This window comes from Molothrus ater, chromosome 28 (assembly GCF_012460135.2).
Source record: "Molothrus ater isolate BHLD 08-10-18 breed brown headed cowbird chromosome 28, BPBGC_Mater_1.1, whole genome shotgun sequence".
In the NCBI taxonomy this organism is placed as follows: Eukaryota; Metazoa; Chordata; class Aves; order Passeriformes; family Icteridae; genus Molothrus; species Molothrus ater.
In genome coordinates, this window is record NC_050505.2 from 2,196,810 (window position 1) to 2,218,947 (window position 22,138).

Here is a 22,138-nt window from a genome sequence, read left to right on the forward strand (position 1 = left end):
ATAGGAATGATGGAAGGACAGAGAGAGCCCCACTGCAAAACCTCGCCAGGTCTGGGGGATTTTCCAGCTCTGCCAGGGAGGAGCCGGCCTGGAAAAGGCAGGGAGAGCATCCCAGGGCAGGAGAGAGCCCCGAGGTCAGGAGGGACCAAAACCTGCGGGTGCCAATCCCGAGACAGGTGCCCTGATCCAGGCGGGAATCCCGGTGTTCTGAAATCCCGGGAATCCTGGGCCAGGTGCCCCATCCCAGCAGGAATTTCGGTGCTCAGGATTCGCAGGCCGGGTGCCCCCATCCTGGCAGGAATCCCGGGCTGGGTGCCTGATCCCGGCAGGAATTTTGATGCTTGGGAATCCCGAGCCATGTGCCCCCTCCCGGCGGGATTCCCAGTGCCCGATCCCAGCAGGACTCCCGGTGCCTGGTGCCCCATCCCAGTGGGATTCCCGGTGCTCGGGAATTCCCGGTTCCCGGTGCCCCATCCCTGCAGGATTCCCTGTTCCCTGTGCCCGATCCCGGCGGGATTCCCGGTGATCGGGAATTCCCGGTTCCCGATACCCATCCCGGCGGGGTTCCCGGTGTCCCGGGAGGGCTCAGCCCCGCCCGAGCCCGGAGCTCGGATCTCCGTTCCTGCCCCCCCGGCCCGGCCCCGCTGTCGCTCCCGGACACCAGCGAGGCTCCGGGGACACCTGCGGGGCCGGGGCCGCTCCTCCCCTCGCTGCCGACGGGAACCGCAAATCCCGGTGCGAGCAGTGCTCGGCGCGGCGGCAGCGGCTCCACGCTCCCAGCCGGGTGCCGGGGTAAGAACATTTTCCTCTTTTCCTCTGCTCTGCACGGCAGGGAAAGGGAACAGGTTAAACTGTGGGTCTTTATTGCCTGTCTCCCTCAGCGTCTCTTTGAGTGAGACTTTGTGGGCTCTTCGCCCTGAGGGGGCGCGGCCGCCATGACAGCGCGGCCCGCCCTCCTTCCCGCCCTTTTCCTCTCCCTCAGGGCCGCCGCTCTCGCGAGACTTGGAGGGCCCCGCCCTTTCCTGTAATGGCGGCGCCCTAGACCGCGCGGCCGGCACCCTCACCGCCGTCAGTGCCCGCTGTCACCGCCACCGCTGTCACCTCTGTCACCGCCACCGCCGTCTGTGTCACCGCCGCCACCTCTGTCACCGCCACCATGCATTCCGACGATGTGAGTCCCACCGTTCTTTCGGCCCCGTATCAAACGTCTGCCCCGCCGCCGGGCCCGGCCGTGCGCCCGCCTCACGTGGCCGGGGGTTCCCTGCGTGTGCCCAGCGCGGGTGTGAGGGGACCGGGGCACCGGGGGTCCCCTGTGTGTCCTCAGCGCGGCTGTGGCTCCGGGGACACCGGGAGTGTGAATGGGGACTTGGCAGCAGCACTCGTGCTGTGCCCGGGCGCTCTCCCGGCCGGGGGACACCGAGCAAACCCCAATGTTTGTGGGGTGTCCCCCGTCAGCTGCCGGAGCTGGCAGGGACACGCGGGTGAGGGGTGTCACGGTGTTTCATCGTGTTAAGGTATTTGATGGTGCTGGGAGGTCGATTAGGGCGTCGTGGGTGATTTTCAGGATTTGATGGTTTTTATGAAGGTTGAGGGCCACTGGTTGTTTCTCTATGTGGATATGAGGATGATGAGGACGGATAAAGCGAATGATCCTAAGTAAGCTTTGATTAGGCCGGAGTGGAGGGTGGTGGCAGCTTTGGTTGCTATTAGTTGCAGCTTGGCTGGTCCTTCTGGGCTTTTTGTATTTTGTATCAGGAGAGCTCAATTAGGTGAGAGGCAATGTTTTGTTCTCTGTTGAGGAAGTTAGTTATGCTTAGGCAGTGGATTAAAGGGTTAAAGTATCCTAGGAGAAGTTTGAGAGAGGAGTTTGCTTTGTGAGGATGAGTGTTTGAGCTATTTTTGAAATTTCTCAGGCTAAAGTGCTGCCTAGGCCTGTTATGATCAGGGCAGTTATTTTCATGGAGAGTGGTTGTTGGAGGGGTTTTTGTGGGGATGATAAATGAGGTCACCGCTGTTTGTGTCCCCTGCAGGTTGTCTGGAGCATGCTGGGGAACAGGCAGTTCTGCTCCTACAAGATGACGTGAGTCTGGGGGACACGGTGGGGTGGGGACTTTGGGGGGTCCAGCTCGGTGCTCGGGTACCCCCTAAAGTGTTGTTGTTCTATTTCTAGAGTCCCATACATCATACAACATCTGATACTGTTGTTATCAGATTTCTAAAGTCCGTACCTCCTCAGTGCATTCTTATGGCTGCAGATCTTCACAGCACAGACTCCTTCTTCTGCATGCTGTTCTTTCCCAGTTCAGGGCTCCTTCAAGGCTCTCCCTGACTGGCTAAACCACCCCCTTTTATCCCAGTTCTCTTCATTGGTCACAGCTGCAGCCCAATTAAGGACATGGCAGCTGCAGCCCATCAAGGGCAACCAGGACCTCCCAGGGCAAAGCCTCTACACAGATATTCAAGTACAAAACTTCTGTTTTGCTAGGACTCAAAGGCCACCTCTCCTATACTAAAGTGTCCCCTCTGTGCCACCACATGCGAGAGTCACAGAGGCTGGGAGCGGTGGGGTGTTCCTGCCCTCCCCTCATGGATTCCCTGTCCCTTTTTTTGCAGCACCAAAACGCAGAATTTCTGCAGGAACGAGTACAACCTGACGGGGCTGTGCAACCGCTCCTCCTGCCCGCTGGCCAACAGCCAGTACGCCACGGTCCGGGAGGAGAAAGGTGGGAGCAGGGATTCCTGCATGGAAAGGGCATCAGGCCTTGAAAAGGGCCCCCAGGAGGGGTTTGGAGTCCCCAGTCCTTGAGGTGCCATGGGAATGCTGGGATGTGGCACTGGGGATCGAAGTTTGGATTTGATCTTTTCCGGCCTGCATGGGGCTGGGATGCAGCGGGCAGGGAGGGGTGGGTGGTGCTGCCTGAGGGCAGCCTGGCTCTGGGGAGGGGCTCAGGGGGTTTGTTCCCTGTGAAAAACACCAAGCACTTGTTTTTAAAATTTTTTTTAAAAGTTTAATAGTAATAAAATGGTTATAAAAATAGTAATATAATTAGAGTAATAATAATTTGGACAATTAGGATTTAGGACAATATGAGACAATACATACAAAGAGTTGGGGACAGTCCAGGTACCTCTTTCTGGGCAAAATAAACCTGAGAAAGGACCCACATTAACAGAGGATTAACCCTTAAAAGCAACAGCCTGTTGCACATTCATACACCTCATCCATGGTGCATAAATTCCATTCAAACACAGGATTCTGTCTGGGCAGTGTCAGCTTCTTCCTCTGAATCCTAACTGAGCGAGGCAGGAAAAAGTTCGTTTCTTCTGATAACGGAGCAATAAATTCTCTTTCTCTGAAAGATTCAGGTGTCCTGTGGCTGCTATCTCAGTGCAAGTCCTTTCTTTAAAAAAGTATCTTACATAGCATCGTTTCTATTTTAACATTATGTTATAACCTAAAACTATATTTAACACTCTACTTACGAGAATGAATCACTTTCTAACACAACACAGACAATATTCATTTGAATATTTGTGAACAGCCAGGTATAAAACAGGCATTTTCCACCTCCCCTGTTTTCCCCAGGTCGCTGTTACCTCTACATGAAGACCATCGAGCGGGCGGCGTTTCCCCGGCGCCTCTGGGAACGGGTGAGCTCGGGGACACAGCAGGGACAGCAGCCCTGGGGTCCCCACAGGGGGCAGGGAGGCTGTTCCAGGGGAGGGACAGGGTGGGCAGCAGCAGGAATTTCTCCATGGAAAGGCTGCTCAGGCATGGAACTGTGCTGGTGTTCTCAGGGCTCTCAGGATGAGGGAAGAGATGAGAATCTTGACTCCCATGTTTCAGAAGGCTGATTTATTATTTTATGATAGATATTATATGAAAAGAAAATTATATATTAAAACTATGCTAAAAGAAGAGAAGAAAGGATTTCATCAGAAGGCTTGCAAGGAATAGAAAGGAATGATAATAAAATCTTGTGACTGACCAGAGAGTCTGAGACAGCTGGACTGTGATTGACTATTAATTAGAAACCAATCAAAGATGCACCCATTGCATTCCACAGCAGCAGATAATTATTGTTTACATTTCATTTCTGAAGCCTCTCAGCTTCCCAGGAGAAAAAGTCCTAATGAAAAGATTTTTCATAAAATATGTCCATGGCATAGAACTGTCCTTGTCGAGGCAGTCACGACACAAAGCAGAGACCACAAGCAGTCTCAGACAGCAACTCTTTATTATTGAACATGGCTGACCTTTCATACACTTTCTAATTGTGTATACTTCTTCTACCCTAGCTATTGGCCACAATAAATAAATCAACATAACACCATTGGTGAAAAGTTACAGTGGCTTCAGCTAACTTTCTGAAAATACTTCATCCAGCTGCAAAGTTCTCTTCTTATCTTTCTTCAGTTCCTCACTCCTCTTGTCTCCTTGGTTACAGCCTTGGAGAGAGAGAGCTCCTTGTCAGCTTCTTCTTGCTCCTTTAGCTGACAGGCCTGCTGTTAGCCCCTTCCACATGGCACTGCCCAGGGAGGTTTGGAATCCCCATCCTGGGGGTGGCACTCAGTGCTCGGGGATGGGGACAAGGTGGGGACCACCTTGGATGGCTTTTCCTTAACAATCCCGTGATTCTGGGGGCCATGCAGCCCCTCCCCAAACGTCCCTTTTTTGTCCTGCTCTGTCACCCAGCCCTTCCCCTGTCCCTGCAGGTGCTGCTGAGCAAGAACTACGAGAAGGCTCTGGAGGAGATCGATGAGAACCTCATCTACTGGCCCCGCTTCATCCGGCACAAGTGCAAGCAGAGATTCACCAAGATCACGCAGTACCTGATCCGCATCCGCAAGCTGACCCTCAAGAGGCAGTAAGGGACACGGCAGGGACCATGGCAGTGACCTCTGGTGGCCTCTGGAGCCACTGCCCCTCTCCTGAGCTGCTGGTGCTGCTGGGACACAGAGCTGGTCCCGTTTTCCTGAGGGGTTTAGATGGATCTGACATGGATGAGCTGCAGGACTGCAGGGTAGAAATGCACTGAGGGAATGTCCTGAGCTGGAGGGACCCACAAGACCCCCAAAAATCCCCACCTGTGCATCCCTGGCTGCAGGAATGCAGGGTAGGAATGCACTGAGGGAATGTCCTGAGCTGGAGGGACCCACAAGACCCCCAAAAATCCCCACCTGTGCATCCCTGGCTGCAGGACTGCAGTGTAGAAATGCACTGAGGGAATGTCCTGAGCTGGAGGGACCCCCAAAAAAAACCCCACCTGTGCATCCCTGGCTGCAGGAATGCAGGGTAGGAATGCACTGAGGGAATGTCCTGAGCTGGAGGGACCCACAAGACCCCCAAAAAAACCCCACCTGTGCATCCCTGGCTGCAGGACTGCAGTGTAGAAATGCACTGAGGGATTGTGCTGAGCTGGAGGGAGCCACAAGGCCCCCCAAAAACCCCACTTGTGCATCCCTGGCTGCAGGACTGCAGTGTAGAAATGCACTGAGGGAATGTCCTGAGCTGGAGGGACCCCCAGGGGTCGTTGATCCCAACTCCTGGCCCTGCACAGACCCCCAACAACCCCACTGTCCATCCCTGGGGGCAGTGTCCATCTTGGAGCTCTGGCAGCCCCTGGGCCATGCCCATTCCCTGGGGGCAGTGCCCAGCACCCTCTGGGGGAAGAATCTTCCCCTAAAATCCAGGCTGAGCCTGCCCTGCCACAGCTCCAGCCATTCCCTGTCCCACAGAGCCGAGATCAGAGCTGTCCCTCGGGAGGAGCTGCCCCTCCAGACCCTTCCCCATCCTTTGGATGCTCCCTACCGGCTTTAGATCTTCCTTATCCTGAGGCACCCCCACCTCAGGAGGTTTGGAACGTGCAGCTGCTGCTGGTGCTGCCTGCCAGGGCTGTGACGTTCCCCGTTCCTCCCTGCAGGAGGAAGCTCGTCCCGCTGCGCAGGAAGATCGAGAGGCGCGAGAACAGGCGGGAGGTAACGAGTGCCCCGTGTCACCTCGAGTGCCCCGTGTCACCTCGAGTGCCCTGTGTCACCTCGTGCCACTGCCCCTGTGTCACCTTGTGCCACTGCTCCTGTGTCACCTCGAGTGCCCTGTGTCACCTCGAGTGCCCTGTGTCACCTCGTGCCACTGCCCCTGTGTCACCTCGTGCCACTGGCCCTGTGTCACCTTGAGTGCCCTGTGTCACCTTGAGTGCCCCGTGTCACCTCGTGCCACTGCCCCTGTGTCACCTCGAGTGCCCCGTGTCACCTCGTGCCACTGCTGCTGTCCCCACTGCCCCTGGCGCTCACCCAGCTGCTCTGTGTTCCCTAGGAGAAAGCCCTGATCGCTGCCCAGCTGGACAACGCCATCGAGAAGGAGCTGCTGGAAAGGCTGAAGCAGGACACGGTGAGGGAGCTGCCCTGGGGGATGCCTGGCTCCCCAACACACAGGGAACCCCAAAACATGAGGGCTCCGCTCTTGTGCACAGGGAACCCCAAAACACAGGGAGCCCCAAAACACGAGGGCTCCCCAAAAGACAAGTGCTCCCCTCCTGTCCTGTGCATAGGGAGCCCCAAAACATGAGGGCCGCCCTCCTGCTCTGTGCACAGGGAGCCCCAAAACACAGGGAGCCCCAAAACACGAGGGCTTCCCAAAACACAGGGAGCCCCAAAACATGAGGGCTGCTCCCCTGTTCTGTGCACAGGGAGCCCCGAAACACGAGGGCTTCCCTCCTGCTCTGTGCACAGAGAGCCCCAAAACATGAAGACTCCCCTCTTGTGCACATGCAGCCCCAAAACATGAGGGCTTCCCAAAACACAGGGAGCCCCAAAACACGAAGGCTCCCCTCCTGTCCTGTGCACAGGGAGCCCCAAAACATGAGGGCTGCCCTCTTCTCCAGTACACAAGGAGCCCAAAAACATGAGGACTCCCCAAAATACAGGGAGCCCTAAAACATGAAGACTCCCCTCTTGTGCACAGGGAGCCCCAAAACACGAGGGCTCCCCCAAACACGAGGGCTCCCCAAACACGAGGGCTCCCCAAACACGAGGGCTCCCCCCAAACACGAGGGCTCCCCAAACATGAGGGCTCCCTCCTGTGCTGTGCAGGAGCGTGGGCTCAGCTGGGAAGGGGCTGATCCACACCTCAGTCTGATGCTGCCCCATGCAGGCTGTCAGTGCCCCCCCAGCCCAAAGTGCATCTTCCTCCTCCTGTGGCTCATGGAAAATGCCAATTTTCCTTTCAGTATGGAGACATTTACAACTTCCCCATCCACGCCTTTGACAAGGCCCTGCAGCAGCAAGACGCAGAGAGCGAGAGCGAGTCGGATGCAGAGAGGGAAGAAGATGAGGATGATGATGAGGTAAAGCTTCCAGCCCTGCTTTGGTGCTGAGCTGGGCTGAGAACAACTCAGAAGAGCCTTTTGGTGGCTCTTCCATGACACTGCAGTGCTCAGTCCCTGCCTCTGTTCCTTGCAGGACGTGGATAAGAGGGAGTTTGTGGAAGCAGAGGACAGCGAGCTCAGCGACTTTGAGGTGGGTGAAGCACCAGGGCCCAACTGAGGCTGAGCTGCAGGGGCACCTGCACCCCTGGGTGCCTCTGGGGAGGGGTAAGAGGCAGCAAAATCAGCTGTGGAAGAGAATTGTGCAGTGGGAGCCCAGCCCAGCTCTGAGTGGGATGGTAAGGAGGTGATTTTGGGGAAGGAGGAGGCTTAGTTACACAACCTGCCCTGACATCACTCTGCTCACTCAATTCTTCCTCAGGACATGGATAAACTGGAGACAAGCAGTGAAGAGGAGCAGGAAGAGGAGGAAGAAGAGGAGGAGAAAGCCTCCCACTCCAAATCTAAAGGGAAAACGCCCCTGAAGGGCCCAGCCAGGAGAAAACGTCCCCACATCGAGATAGAGTACGAGGAGGAGACAGAGCCCAGCACCAAGACAAAAACAGCCTGAGCCCTCCTGATCCCATGTGGTACTGACTGAACTCCAGATGTGCCTCCAGAGTGTGACTGCAGCATCTGTCACCCACCTCCCAGCCCTCACAGGAGCCTGGTTTGATACTGCAGGCATGTTCTGGGCTTTGTGCCCCGAGCCCAGGCAGCTGCAGTGAGTTTGTACAGCTGGGTGAAGCCCAGCTCAAAGGAACATCTCCCACCTCCTCTGCAACCTCAAAAAGATGAGCCCAGCCTCTGCTCCAGGAAGGGCCCTGCTGCTCCCTGCAAGGCTGGGGAAAGCTCAGCTGTGTCTGGGGGAGGTGTAGGGCTCAGAGGTGGGACAAGAACGACAGAACTTTAAATAAAACCAAGAATTTTATTGTACAAAAGCAGCTGAGCAGTGTCAGGCACCTCAGGTGCTCTCCTGCAGCCTGTTCTCCTCACAGCTGCTGTGCAGCCCTGGCAGCAGCACCTGCAGGGAGCAGAGCAGCACTGCCAGAGCCCTGGCACAGAGCCCAAGCCAACCCTTGGGTACCAGGCCCGGGGCCCATCCCTGTGCTCCCACCCCTCAGGAAGGTGGGCACAGCCCCAGGTGCAGCTCCCACCCCTCAGGAAGGTGGGCACGGCCCCAGGTGCAGCTCCCACCCCTCAGGAAGGTGGGCAGAGCCCCAGGTGCAGCTCCCACCCCTTTGGGAAGGTGGGCACGGCCCCAGGTGCAGCTCCCACCCCCTCAGGAAGGTGGGCACGGCCCCAGGTGCAGCTCCCACCCCTCAGGAAGGTGGGCACAGCCCCAGGTGCAGCTCCCACCCCTCAGGCACGGCCCCAGGTGCAGCTCCCAGACCCTAAGGAAGGTGGGCACAGCCCCAGGTGCCCCTGTCCCCTCTGTCTGGTGTAGGGCTCGCAGGTGGGACAGAAGGACAGAACTTTAAATAAACACAACATTTTTATTGTACAAAAGGGGCTGAGCAGTGTCAGACACCTCAGGTGCTCTCCTGCACCTTCCTGAAGCACTCCTGCAGCCTCTTCTCCTCACAGCTGCTGTGCAGCCCTGCCAGCAGCACCTGCAGGGAGCAGAGCAGCACTGCCAGAGCCCTGGCACTGATGGTGCCACCCACCCTGGCCAGCCCACACTGAGCCCATCCAGCAACAGCTCCCGAGTCCCTCAGCACCGCTGCTGGGGAGGGGGGACCCAAACTCCTGCTGGGCTGAGGGGGAAGAGGGGCCTGGAAGCCACCAAGGGGCCCTGAGAGCCACCAGAGAGCTCTGAGAGCCACCAAGGGGCCCTGAGAGCCACCAAGGAACCCTCACTCACCTTAACCTGGCCCTGAGAGCCACCAAGGGGCCCTGAGAGCCACCAGGGAGCTCTGAGAGCCACCAGGGAGCTCTGAGAGCCACCAAGGGGCCCTGAGAGCCACCAGGGAGCTCTGAGAGCCACCAGAGAGCTCTGAGAGCCACCAAGGGGCCCTGAGAGCCACCAGGGAGCTCTGAGAGCCACCAGGGAGCTCTGAGAGCCACCAAGGGGCCCTGAGAGCCACCAAGGGGCTCTGAGAGCCACCAAAGAGCCCTGAGAGCCACCAGGGAGCTCTGAGAGCCACCAAGGGGCCCTGAGAGCCACCAGGGAGCTCTGAGAGCCACCAAGGGGCCCTGAGAGCCACCAGGGAACCCTCAGTCACCTTGACCTGGCCCTGGCAGCCACCAAGGGGCCCTGGCAGCCACCAAGGGGCCCTGAGAGCCACCAAGGGGCCCTGAGAGCCCTGGCAGCCCCAGGGAACCCTCACTCACCTTGACCTGTCCCCGGCAGCCCCAGGGAGCCCTGAAAGCCACCAAGGAGCCCTGGCCCACCTTGACCTGGCCCTGGCAGCCCCAGGGAGCCCTGGCTCACCTTGACCTGGCCCTGGCAGCCCCAGGGAGCCCTGGCTCACCTTGACCTGGCCCTGGCAGCCCCAGGGAGCCCTGGCTCACCTTGACCTGGCCCTGATAGCCACGAGAGAGCTCTAACAGCCAGCAGAGAGCCCTGACAGCCCCAGGGAGCCCTGACCCACCTTGACCTGGCCCTGGCAGCCCCAGGGAGCCCTGACCCACCTTGACCTGGCCCTGGCAGCCCCAGGGAGCCCTGGCTCACCTTGACCTGGCCCTGATAGCCCCAGGGAGCTCTGTCTCACTTTGACCTGTCCCCAGCAGCCCCAGGGAGCCCTGGCTCACCTTGACCTGGCCCTGGCAGCAGTGGTCCAGCAGGATGAGGCACTGGGTGGCCCCGTGCAGCAGAGCAGCCCTGACAGGCTCAGGGGTCGGGCCCTGATCGCTGTGAACGTCCCAGAGCAGCCTCAGCAGGGCCTTGAGGAGCACGGGGAGCCTGCAGGGCATCCTGCAAGGGAAAGAGCTCATCCCAAAGCCTCCCCAGGCAGGGACAGCACAGCCTGGGGCTGCTCTGGGGCAGGATTGCTGCCAGGACAGCCCCGGACAGGCAGGAATCAGGGATGGTGTTGGGGATGCTGGCACTGCACAGCCCAGCCCACAGCACAGGGTTTACTCCATGGTGGTTCAATTTATGCTTTTGGAACAGCACAAGTTGGGTCAAAATGAGGCCCCAGCTTAATTTTGGAGCCACGTTTTTCAATAATGCCAGTGGGACAATTTTCCCTCAGGATTTCAGGGCTTTTCCTGAAGAAAAAGTAACTTTGGGTTTTAAAGTGGGAACATTCAGGGTAGGAATGAAACATTCATGTCAGGCCAGCTTTTGTGGTACCTGGGCCAGGCGTGCTCTATGGTGCACTGCAGAGCCTGCAGGATTCCCAGCCTGGCCTCTTCCCCGGGGCCATCAGAGACCTCCAGGTAGCCCAGGATGACTCGTTCCAGCCTCTTCAGGTGCCTCACGATGAGGATGCCGAGTCTGGGAGCACAAACACACCCTGAGGAGGGAGGATTGATCCCCTGGATCCCAAAAACACCCTGAGGGGGAAGGATAATCCCCTAGATCCCAAAACCACACCCTGAGTAGGGGGGACAGATCCCCTGGATCCCAAAACACCCTGAGGGGGGAGGATAATTCCCTGGATCCCAAAAACACCCTGAGGGGGAAGGATAATCCCCTAGATCCCAAAAACACACCCTGAGTAGGGGGGACAGATCCCCTGAATCCTAAAAACACCCTGAGGGGGGAACCAACCCTTGGATACCAAGCCCAGGGCCCATCCCTGTGCTCCCACCCCCTGAGGAAGGTGGGCACGGCCCCAGGTGCAGCTCCCACCCCTTTGGGAAGGTGGGCAGTGCCCCAGGTGCAGCTCCCACCCCTTTGGGAAGGTGGGCACAGCCCCAGGTGCAGCTCCCATCCCTCAGGCAGGTGTGCACAGCCCAGGTGCAGCTCCCACCCCTTTGGGAAAGTGGGCACAGCCCCAGGTGCAGCTCCCACCCCTCAGGAAGGTGGGCACGGCCCCAGGTGCAGCTCCCACTCCTCAGGAAGGTGCTCAGGTGGCCCTGTCCCCGTGTCTCACCTGGTGACAAAGGCAGGCAGGCTCCCTGCGTAGACCCTGCGCAGCGCCAGCCGGTGCTCGGCCTCCATGTGGGTCAGCAGCAGCTGCAGCACCTGGTCCCAGGGGGAGGTGGCCCTGGGCTGGCCCTGGCGCCGCTGGCATCGCTCCAGCACGGGCAGCAGGTCCAGCAGGCACAGCAGCACCGCCTGGTTTGGGGACAGCGGGGACTCTGAGCTCCTGTTCTCTCCAAAGCACAACCAACCCCAACCCCGTGGCTCAGCTGGGTGCTTCAAAGCCGTTCCCTGCCCACCTGGAACGGGCAGGAGGGAGCAGCTCCTCCCTCTGTGGTGTTTTCCTGCAATCTATTCCCTGGTGACAGGGACAGGCTCAGCCTCCTGCCTGAACCTGAGGGGCTCCCTGCACCCCAGGGCCCCCCAAAGCCCAGGGCAGCCCCGTCCTACCTGGATGAGAGGAGCCTCCCGTGAGTAGAGGTGGTTGTAGAGGGCGTGGAAAACCACCTGGGCCCTGTTGAACTGGCACAGATCCGCTCCTGGCTGCAACAACAGAGAGCAGGACATCACTGCTGGGCAGCACAGAACCCTCAGCCCTGCGAGGAACTGCTGGAAATGCAGGTTAAACCTCCCAAAGCCTGCAGGAGTGCGAGGAAATGCAGGAAATTCAGGTTAAAGCCTGCCATGGCCTTCCCAAAGCCTGGGGAACTGCTGGAAATGCAGGTTAAACCTCCCAAAGCCTGGAGGAGTGTGAGGAAATGCAGGTTAAACCCTGCCATGGCCTTCCCAAAGCCTGGGGAGTGTAAAAAACTGCTGGAAATGCAGGTTAAACCTCCCAAAGCCTGGAGGAGTGTGAGGAAATGCAGGAAATGCAGGTTAAACCCTGCCATGGCCTTCCCAGAGTCTGGGGAACTGCTGGAACTGCAAGTTAAACCCTACCATGGTCTTCCTGAAGCTTGGGAGGTGTGAAGAACTGCAGGAAATGCAGGTTAAACCCTGCCATGGCCTTCCCAGAGTCTGAGGAACTGCAGGAAATGCAGATTAAACCCTGCCATGGCCTTCCCAAAGCCTGGGGAGTGTGGGGAACAGCAGGAAGTGCAGGTTAAACCCTGCCATGGCCTTCCCAGAGTCTGGGGAACTGCTGGAAATGCAGGTTAAACCTCCCAAAGCCTGGAGGAGTGTGAGGAAATGCAGGTTAAAGCCTGCCATGGCCTTCCCAAAGCCTGCAAGGTGTGAGGAACTGCTGGAAATGCAGGTTAAACCCTGTCATGGCCCTCCCAGTGTCTGGGGAACTGCTGGAACTGCAAGTTAAACCCTGCCATGGTCTTCCTGAAGCTTGGGAGGTGTGAAGAACTGCAGGAAATGCAGGTTAAACTCTGCCATGGCCTTCCCAGAGTCTGGGGAACTGCAGGAAATGCAGATTAAACCCTGCCATTCACCAGGAAGAGAAGTTAGGAACCTGACCCACAGGTGGAACTGTGTCAGGGCAGGGTCAGGCTGGATTTTAGGGACAGGTTCTTTGCCCAGAGGGTGCTGGGCACTGCCCAGGGAACGGGCACGGCCTCGAGGCTGCCCGAGCTCCAGGATGAGATGGTTGTGGGGTCTGCGCAGGGCCAGGGCTGGGACTCGGGTCCCTGTGGGTCCCTCCCAGCTCAGGACATTCCGTGATCGCCCCTCCCGTCACACAGCGGCCGCAGGGGGCTCCACGCCCTCCCTTCCTCACCACGTTGAGGACGATGTGGTGCAGGCAGCGCACGCCCAGCACTTTGTTCTCCTCCTGGAAGTCGTCGGAGAGGAGCAGCGCGGGCGGCAGGACCCGCTCCAGGTGCGGGCACAGCCGGGGCCAGCTGACACGGAGCAGAGACCAGGAGAACACGTCCTTGGAGGCAGGGTTACACTTCCAGGTGTCTCTGGAGAGACAGGCACAGCTCAGGGAACACGCAGTGCTCATTTCCCCTCCACTTGAGGCTCTCGGCCGGCGGCAAACCCTGACAATGATCCCCCAACACCTTCCTGTCAGGAGCCAGGGATCCCTCTGGCTGTCCTGAGCAGCCCAGACCCTGCCAGGGGGCTCAGAGACCCTGGCACAGAGCCCAAAATGCCCCCGTGGGTTTGATTATGACCCATGGAGCAAATTACCAACCTTGTATGAAGATCAGCAAGCAACAACAGATTAAGTAGAATATTAGTGCAGTTATCACAGGGTGGAAAAGTAGATTTTAGGGTTTTTGGTATGGGGGTTCAGGAGGCAAGATGAAGGGAACTGGGTGTGTCCAGCCTTTCTCCTTCTTCTTCTTGGCCTCCATCTTCTGCTGTGATGGTGGCACTTTGGGATTGGTTTAGAGTAGAAGCTCAGTGTCTAACATAGGTGATGGGTATTGGGAAGGAATTGTAAACATTGTACACGTAGTTTTTAGTATAAAGACATAACCCTGCCCTGGGGGCAGGCAGAGTGCCTGGAACTGTCCTGCTGGACGGACCTCGGCAGGGCAGGAGAAAATTTTTTATAGATAAGAACAATAAACAACCTTGAGACTGAGAAATGAAGAGCCCTGACTCCTTCTTCAAGTGCTGGGCTGGGCAAAGAGACTTTGGAACTTTTTTCGAGGCTACTCTGAGCAGCAGAGATCCCGACACCTTCCATTTATAAAGCTCCTGGTTTCATACTTCTCATCTCTTGAGTGTCAAATTTCCCAGTATTTCCCACAGACACCCTCCAACCACGCCGCACTCTGCTCCCCACTCACTTGGTTAACTCCTGCTTCAGGAGCCCCATCACCTCTCCGAATCTTCCTTCCTCATCCCCCTCCTTTCCCTGCAGGAATTCCTCCACGGACCCGCAGCCTGGAGCAGCCGCTCCAGCAGCTCCTGAGCCACCACAGTGCTCATTTCCCCTCCACCCGAGGCTCTCAGCTGGCGGCAAACCCTGACAATCATCCCCCAACACCTTCCATTTGTAAAGCTCCTGGTTTCATACTTATCATCTCTTTGAGCCTCAGAAATTTCCCAGTATTTCCTATCCAACCACGCCACACTCTGCTCCCCACTCACTTGGTTAACTCCTGCTTCAGGAGCCTCATCACCTCTCCGAATCTTCCTTCCTCATCCCCCTCCTTTCCCTGCAGGAATTCCTCCACGGACCCGCAGCCCGCAGTCCGGAGCAGCCGCTCCAGCACCTCCTGAGCCACCGCCCGACTCCTCGCCGTGGTCCAGGGCCTCTCCTCTTTGTGTGTGACAGCAAAGATGAACGCGTGTCCCAGCACCCGGCGCGGGATGGACCCCACCGCTGGTGACTCCTGGCTCCGGGCATCTTCCAGCTTCTGCAGGAGCAGCAGGAACGCGGCGCCAACGCGCTCCGCCCGCTCCGCCACGGCCGCTAACGCCGTGTCCCGGCCGGGCTGCTCGGCCCCGTCCCGCTCCCGTTGCGGCGGAGCCGCCAGCCCGCCCAGCGCCGCCGCCAGCCGGGCCAGCGCCGCGGCATCCGCCGCCTCCAGCAGCGCGCCCAGCTCCCGCAGCGCCCCGGGCCGCTCGCACAGCGCCCGCCCGGCCCGCAGCAGCGCCTGCTCGGCCGAGGGAGCGACAGGGCCCCGCTCCGGGCTCGGGATGCGGCTGGAGCTGCTGGCGGCCATGGCCTCGCACGGGAACCGCGGGACCGGCCCGCCCTGGAACCCCGCTAGGGACACATCGCTGGGGGCAGCGGCGAACTGCGCGGAGAGGGGACCCCGGGACACCTCGGAGACCCCCGAGATCCCTCAGAGACCCTCGAGCACCCCCAGAACCCCCTCAGAGATCCCGAGCATCCCGGGATCCCTCACAGACCCCCGGGTTCTCCTCAGAGACCCTCAAGCACCCTTGGGATCCCTCACAAACCCCCGAGCACCCCGGGATCTCTCAGAGACCCCCGGGACCCCTCACACACCCCCCGAGCACCCCCGGTCCCGTCACCGCGGCGCCGCCGCCCCCCGCACCACGCGCGCGTACTGTCGCAAACTCCCGCTTGCCGTAAAGCCGGCGGCGGGGAGGGCGTGGTTCTGCGCGCATAAATTTGCATCGCTAATTCCCGACTGCGGAGCGCGGCAGAGCGGCCGTGCGGCGCTGCGGAGCGGAAAAAAACGGGAACGAGAGGGACGGGAAGAACGGCTCAGAGGGGGTAAACGAAAAACCGGGGAGAGCTGAGTGGGGCAGTGATCTCGCCGTGGCCGGCAGAGCAGTGGCGCGGTGGTAGCTTCGGGCGCGGCGGCCATTTTGGTGATCCTTCCGGTTCATGGAAATGATGAATGGGAGTGGCACGCGCCTGCGTGATGTGTGCGCCCTGCGTTACGACGTTGCACAGTCCCATCTGACCGCCGGGGGGTCCTGACGTCACCATGACGTCATTTTACCGCCTGTATAGCAAGAACAGAGAGTTGGCTGCCTAGGAACGTGTTAGAGGTGACGTTGCAGCTGACGTCATCTGCATACTGCATGAGCTGTCTGGTGATCAGCTCAGTCGTGTTGCTGCTATGCCATCCCCATGCAACAAAACAAGTGAAATTCAAGAACGAGAAAAATGTCATGGGGTGTGTGATGTCACTTCTGACGTCATCCCCTCGGCGTGTGAGGTGCCTGGTGATCGGGTCTGTGATGTCACTGCTACGTCATTCCCATACGTAAAAACCAGCTAAATTCAATAGCTAGGAGATGTTATGGGGTGTATGATGTCACTGCTGATGTCACCCATACTCCATGTGAGGTGCCTGGTGATTGGCTCTGTGATGTCACTGCTACATCATTTCCTTATGTCAAAATCATGAAATTCAATAGGTAGGAGGATGTTATGGGGTGCATGACGTCACTGCTGACGTCATCCCCTCGGCGGGTGAGGTGCTGGTGATTGGCTCTGTGACGTCACTGCCACGTCATCTCCTTCCCATGTCGATAATCAGTGGAAATGAGCAAATGAAGGGGGGCGTGCACAGCCCCTGGGCTCTCTGTGATGTCACTGCTGATGTCACATTCTCCGGTACGTGTCAAAAATCATCGGGAATGGGCAAATCCAGGGGTGCACCCTGATGTGGGCACAGCCTGGGGAGCGGCCGGCCCTGGAGGGGTCAGTGATGTCACTACTGACGTCATCATCTCTTAGATATGTGTAAAGCGGGGAAATTGGGAAGATTCAGGGGGTCCTGCCCTGATTTGGGCACAGTTTGGGGGCAGTTTGATGTATTTTGGGCACTTTGTCACCACGTTAAAGGGTCACAGCCAGCAGTGTCCCCTCCCCTGGCCCATCCCTGCAGCACCCACAGCTCAGATGGGTTAAAAATCATCCATTTAAGAATTTTTTGGACACAAAACTGTACAATCCAGTTGGAATTCAGGACATCCCTGTCTGCCCTGGATTGCTCAAACCCCTCCCAGGGGGCTCAGAGACCCTGGCACAGAGCCCAAGACCCCTCTGGCTTTGATTATGACCCATGGAAAAAATCACCAACCTTATATGAGCATCTGCATGAAAGTCTAAGTAGAATAATAATTAGTTTGTCATGGGGTGAAAAATAGATTTTTGGGGTTTTTAGAATGGGGGTTCAGGGGGCAAGATGGAGGAATCTGGGTGTGTCCAGCCTTTCTACTTCTTCTTCTTGGCCTCCATCTTCTGCTGTGATGGTGGCACTTTTGGGATTGGTTTAGAGTAGAAGCTCCCTGTCTAACAGAGGTAATGGGTATTGGGAAGGAATTGTAAATATTGTACACATAGTTTTTAGTATAAAAAGATAACTGAGGGTGTCAGTGTGCCTCTGTCTGTCCTGCTGGATGGACCTCGGCAGGGCAGAGAAAGAATTTTATGGATAAGAAACAATAAACAACCTTGGGAATGAGAACTGAAGAGCTCTGACTCCTTCTTTGACTGCTGGGCTGCGAAAAGAGACTTGAACACATCCCGGGGTCCCTGTGAGCAGCAGAGGTCCCCAGACAATCCCTCAGCCCCGTGGGGATCCCAGGGGGCTCCGGGGATACAAAAACAACTCAGTGCAGCCAACTCAGTGTCACCAGCCAGGGGCTGTGTACAAATCACAAACAGGACAGGACTGCTGGGAACGTGCCTTGAGCTGTTTGATTTTCCAGCATCAGCCTCATTCCATGGTGATGACAATGGGAAGATGCCACCAGCTCACATCCCAGGCAGCAGACCCAGAACTCAATATTACAACTCACTTTATAAGTGTTTTGACCAATCCCACAAAGCAAAAGCACATTGACAGTAGTTCTATCCAACCACTGTAAGCACAGGTACCTTTGGTTAAACAATGCTTGCTTATTTCAAATACAATACCTGCTTGTGAGCCTTTGTGGTGGTTTGACAGGAAATGTGTTTTTTGAGATGCTGTGTTTTTGGCCAATGGATATTCAGACTTTAATATTGGCATTTAACTTGACCATTGAGACATGGACACGCCTCTGAGAACACGGAGTTAAAAGCAGAGCTCTCTCCTGGGAGGGTCTTCTTGGGTTTCCGGCGGGAAAGAGTTCGGGTCTCTCCCCCGGCCCAGCTGCTGGCTGGGCAGGGGGAGGGGAAAGCCATGTGGCCGAGAGAGGTAGGCTTGAGCTCTGGGGTGGAAAGGTGGAAGAGAGAGAAAGAGAGAGACACTGGGAGCCATCGGGCAGCCTCTTCTGAGAGACACAGAGAGAGAGAGAGAGAGAGCCGCTGCCTGGGACTGTAACTTTGAAGCTTGATAAACATGGGCCTGCGCCGGCAGCACGGCTGGGACGGAGAAGAGGGGGGGTTCAGCCGGCCGCTTGTAGGAGCTTTTAACTCCTTTTTGGAGAATGAGAACTTTACAGATCATTGACTTTTCTTAGAAGATAGAGTGGAAGATGAGGAAGAAATGGGCTAGTGTGAGAGAGGTCTGGGCGAGTGAGAGATAGTAGAAGAATAGAGAAGAATCTTAGTGGGAAGAGATGATGGAGTGGCTTTTGCTGGACTCTTTTTGTATAGCCATGGACAAAACTATGTTCTTTGTGATACAGAGATTGCATTCTAGGGGGAGGCAATGGCCTCAGGACTAAGAGGGTTCAGTGTTGGTGCTCCTCGGCTCCAGGGGGTGAAAAAATATGGGGGGGACAGGTGTCTCAAAAAGAGAGATTGTGGGGACAGGTGTCCCAAAGGAGAGACTGTGCCTTTTTTGGATCAGGACAGAGCATCTTTAAAAGACAACCCTAGAAGCAGTTTTGGTCCGTGTTCAGTGGTGAGAGCACTGGACATGGAAAAGAAGAAGTCACGACGGCAGATGTACTCCGGGCGGTGCCACGAGTGACACAGAAACACACGAGGCTTCAGCTGTGTTTCCAGGGGAAGCCCATGGTACAAGAAGGACTCCTCTCTTCTTGATGAACTGAAGATTGATTGTCTAAAAGGTGGTGCTGGACTGAGAGTTGGTGATTTGAAGAACAAATGTATTGGGTTGGAAATTTGGTGGGGGGAGGAGGAAATGCACTTGTGAAGTTTTCATTTTCCCTGTGTGTGTGTTCCTTTTTATCTGTAGTTGTAGAATAGTTAATAAAGTTCTGGTTCTTTTTCCCTAAGTAAGAGCCTGCTTTGCTTATTCCTGGTCACATCTCACAGCAGAAACCAGGGAGAAGGTATCTTCATGGGGGCACTGGCATTGTGCCAGTGTCAAACCATGACATTTTTGGTTCCCTGACCGGGAAATCGAATTTTGGGGGAGTGATAAGATAAAGTTGTGAGTAAAGCTGTGAGATGGAACCAAAGAAGAATAAGAACAAAGCATGTATTGAGTTAAAGTAGATGCATAGTAAAATCTGGAGATGAAGGTTTTCTTGTTTTGTAGAAGTGTTGAAGTGTTTTGTAATTTTGTTAATAATTTTAGAAAGTGTGTTCTCAGAGGCGAAGAGTAGAATGTGGTGGTTTGACAGGAAATGTGTTTTTTGAGATGCTGTGTTTTTGGCCAATGGATATTCAGACTTTAATATTGGCATTTAACCTGACCATTGAGACATGGACACGCCTCTGAGAACACGGAGTTAAAAGCAGAGCTCTCCCCTGGGAGGGTCCTCTTGGGTTTCCGGCGGGAAAGAGTTCGGGTCTCTCCCCCGGCCCAGCTGCTGGCTGGGCAGGGGGAGGGGAAAGCCATGTGGCCGAGAGAGGTAGGCCTGAGCCCCGGGGTGGAAAGGTGGAAGAGAGAGAAAGAGAGAGACACTGGGAGCCATCGGGCAGCCCCCCCTGAGAGACACAGAGAGAGAGAGAGAGAGAGCCGCTGCCTGGGACTGTAACCTTGAAGCTTGATAAACATGGGCCTGCGCCGGCAGCACGGCTGGGACGGAGAAGAGGGGGGGTTCAGCCGGCCGCTTGTAGGAGCTTTTAACCCCTTTTTGGAGAATGAGAACTTTACAGATCATTGACTTTTCCTAGAAGATAGAGTGGAAGATGAGGAAGAAATGGGCCAGTGTGAGAGAGGTCTGGGCGAGTGAGAGATAGTAGAAGAATAGAGAAGAATCCTAGTGGGAAGAGATGATGGAGTGGCTTTTGCTGGACTCTTTTTGTATAGCCATGGACAAAACCATGTTCCTTGTGATACAGAGACTGCATTCTAGGGGGAGGCAATGGCCTCAGGACCAAGAGGGTTCAGTGTTGGTGCCCCTCGGCCCCAGGGGGTGAAAAAATATGGGGGGGACAGGTGTCCCAAAAAGAGAGATTGTGGGGACAGGTGTCCCAAAGGAGAGACTGTGCCTTTTTTGGATCAGGACAGAGCATCCTTAAAAGACAACCCTAGAAGCAGTTTTGGTCCGTGTTCAGTGGTGAGAGCACTGGACATGGAAAAGAAGAAGTCACGACGGCAGATGTACTCCGGGCGGTGCCACGAGTGACACAGAAACACACGAGGCTTCAGCTGTGTTTCCAGGGGAAGCCCATGGTACAAGAAGGACTCCTCTCCTCTTGATGAACTGAAGATTGATTGTCTAAAAGGTGGTGCTGGACTGAGAGTTGGTGATTTGAAGAACAAATGTATTGGGTTGGAAATTTGGTGGGGGGAGGAGGAAATGCACTTGTGAAGTTTTCATTTTCCCTGTGTGTGTGTTCCTTTTTATCTGTAGTTGTAGAATAGTTAATAAAGTTCTGGTTCTTTTTCCCTAAGTAAGAGCCTGCTTTGCTTATTCCTGGTCACATCTCACAGCAGAAACCAAGGAGAAGGTATCTTCATGAGGGCACTGGCATTGTGCCAGTGTCAAACCATGACAGCCTTCAAACACAACGCACAGAGTTCCATTATTAAGCTTAGAACTGCCTAATATCTCTCTAGACAAACTTTTCTGTAGATTAGGGAGTTATTCTAGACAAGTGTTAATACACAGAGCATTGTTCTATTTGTCCTTGCTTTTCTACTTACATAATTTTTCTGCTGCCCAATCTCATGGCTGCTGCTCAGCTCCACTCACAGTTCTGCTGTCTCTGGGGCCTTTTGCAGCTTTCCCAAAACCCTCTGGTTTTATGGATTCCCACACCAAGGGCGGGGGACGAGGATCCCGACCCTCACCCAGGGCTCAGCTTCCTGCCGGGAATTCCACAACCTGGACAAGGCCAAACCCCAAACCGAGCCGTGGCCTTGGGGGTGAAATCCCAACCGGGAAACCGCGGATCCCTGCAGAGGGACGTGGGGCTGGTGGGGTGGATCCCGGTGGATCCCTGTCGATCCCTGTGGATCCTGGTGGATTCCTGTGGATCCCGGTGGATCCCTGTGGATCCCATGGGTGTGATCCGGCCGCGGGGCTGCCTCCCCCAGCTCCCCCAGGAGGGTCCCGAGGCCGGCGCGGGGCGGTTTGAGGCGTTTGATGCACACGGGGCACAGGCAGCGAATCTCCCGCTGGGAATTCCCGCAATTCCTGTGGGCAGGAATGTGGGAATGGCCCTGGGAATTGGGGAATGCTGATTTCCACTGGGAATTCCCAGCACCTGCGGGCAGAACGCGGGAATGGCGCTGGGAATTGGGGAATGCTGATTTCCACTGGGAATTCCCAGCACCTGCGGGCAGGAACGCGGGAATGGCGCTGGGAATTGCGGGAATGCTGATTTCCACTGGGAATTGCAAGGATGCCGGTTCCCGCCGGGAATTCCCGCGATTCCTGCGGGCAGAAATTCAGGAATGCTGATTCCACTGGGAATTCCCGGCACCTGCAGGCAGAAATGCCACCGGGAATTGTGGGAATGCCGATTCCCACTGGGAATTCCCGCAATTCCTGCGGGCAGAAATTCGGGAATGCCGATTCCCACCGGGAATTGCAGCCACCTGCGGGCAGGAACGTGGGAATGCCAATTCCCACTGGGAATTGCAGGCAGCTGTGGGCAAGAATTGCGGGAATTCTGATTCCCGCTGGGAATTCCTGCAATTCCTGCGGGCAGGATTGCAGGAATAGTGATTCCCACCAGGAATTGCAGGTACCCGTGGGCAGGAATTCAGGAATGCTGATTCCTCCCGGGAATTCCCAGCATCTGTGGGCAGGAATTTGGGAATGCCGATTCCCACTGGTAATTCCCGCAATTCCTGCGGGCAGAAATTCAGGAATGTCGATTCCCACCAGGAATTCCCGGCATCTGCGGGCAGCAATGTGGGAATGCCGATTCCCGCCGGGAATTCCCGCAATTCCTGTGGGCAGGAATTCAGGAATGCAGATTCCCGGCGGGAATTGGCCGCTCCCGCCGTGCTGGCACGGCAGCACCCCCAGCTCCTCCTGCAGCCCAAAATCCTCC

General features: G+C 56.5%; 2 protein-coding genes and 1 non-coding gene across 3 annotated transcripts; 2 read left to right on the forward strand and 1 right to left on the reverse strand.

Moving 5' to 3' along the window:
- Positions 1 to 1,020: 1,020 nt before the first annotated feature.
- On the forward strand, positions 1,021 to 8,305 carry MAK16 (MAK16 homolog). The gene is made up of 10 exons (XM_036396655.2): positions 1,021 to 1,171; positions 2,031 to 2,080; positions 2,614 to 2,723; positions 3,587 to 3,651; positions 4,717 to 4,868; positions 5,925 to 5,979; positions 6,317 to 6,391; positions 7,230 to 7,346; positions 7,462 to 7,518; positions 7,747 to 8,305. Exons 1-10 carry the CDS (start codon positions 1,157 to 1,159, stop codon positions 7,933 to 7,935), a joined length of 885 nt encoding a protein of 294 aa, XP_036252548.1. The 5' UTR covers positions 1,021 to 1,156; the 3' UTR covers positions 7,936 to 8,305.
- Positions 8,306 to 8,840: 535 nt separating this feature from the next.
- On the reverse strand, positions 8,841 to 15,263 carry TTI2 (TELO2 interacting protein 2). Its single transcript, XM_036396653.2, has 7 exons — positions 14,449 to 15,263; positions 13,121 to 13,307; positions 11,848 to 11,940; positions 11,408 to 11,592; positions 10,663 to 10,806; positions 10,119 to 10,281; positions 8,841 to 8,977 (listed from the first exon to the last, which is right to left on the reverse strand). The coding sequence occupies exons 1-7, from the start codon at positions 15,024 to 15,026 to the stop codon at positions 8,897 to 8,899; spliced, it is 1,431 nt and encodes a 476-aa protein (XP_036252546.1). The 5' UTR covers positions 15,027 to 15,263; the 3' UTR covers positions 8,841 to 8,896.
- A 385-nt stretch (positions 15,264 to 15,648) lies between these two features.
- Positions 15,649 to 15,742, forward strand: LOC118695357 (small nucleolar RNA U13). Its single transcript, XR_004981521.1, has one exon. It is a non-coding gene; the product is annotated as a small nucleolar RNA U13 (small nucleolar RNA).
- Positions 15,743 to 22,138: the final 6,396 nt, after the last annotated feature.

Excerpts from the sequence above, each read along its gene's own strand:
- MAK16 (XM_036396655.2), top strand. Across the intron at positions 3,652-4,716 it reads CCCGGCGCCTCTGGGAACGG|GTGCTGCTGAGCAAGAACTA; the intron begins GTGAGCTCGGGG and ends CTGTCCCTGCAG. Across the intron at positions 7,347-7,461 it reads AAGATGAGGATGATGATGAG|GACGTGGATAAGAGGGAGTT; the intron begins GTAAAGCTTCCA and ends TGTTCCTTGCAG.
- TTI2 (XM_036396653.2), bottom strand. The coding sequence starts at position 15,026 with ATGGCCGCCAGCAGCTCCAGCCGCATCCCGAGCCCGGAGCGGGGCCCT. Across the intron at positions 13,308-14,448 it reads CTGAAGCAGGAGTTAACCAA|AGACACCTGGAAGTGTAACC; the intron begins GTGAGTGGGGAG and ends CTGTCTCTCCAG. Across the intron at positions 10,807-11,407 it reads CTGCCTGCCTTTGTCACCAG|ACTCGGCATCCTCATCGTGA; the intron begins GTGAGACACGGG and ends TTGTGCTCCCAG.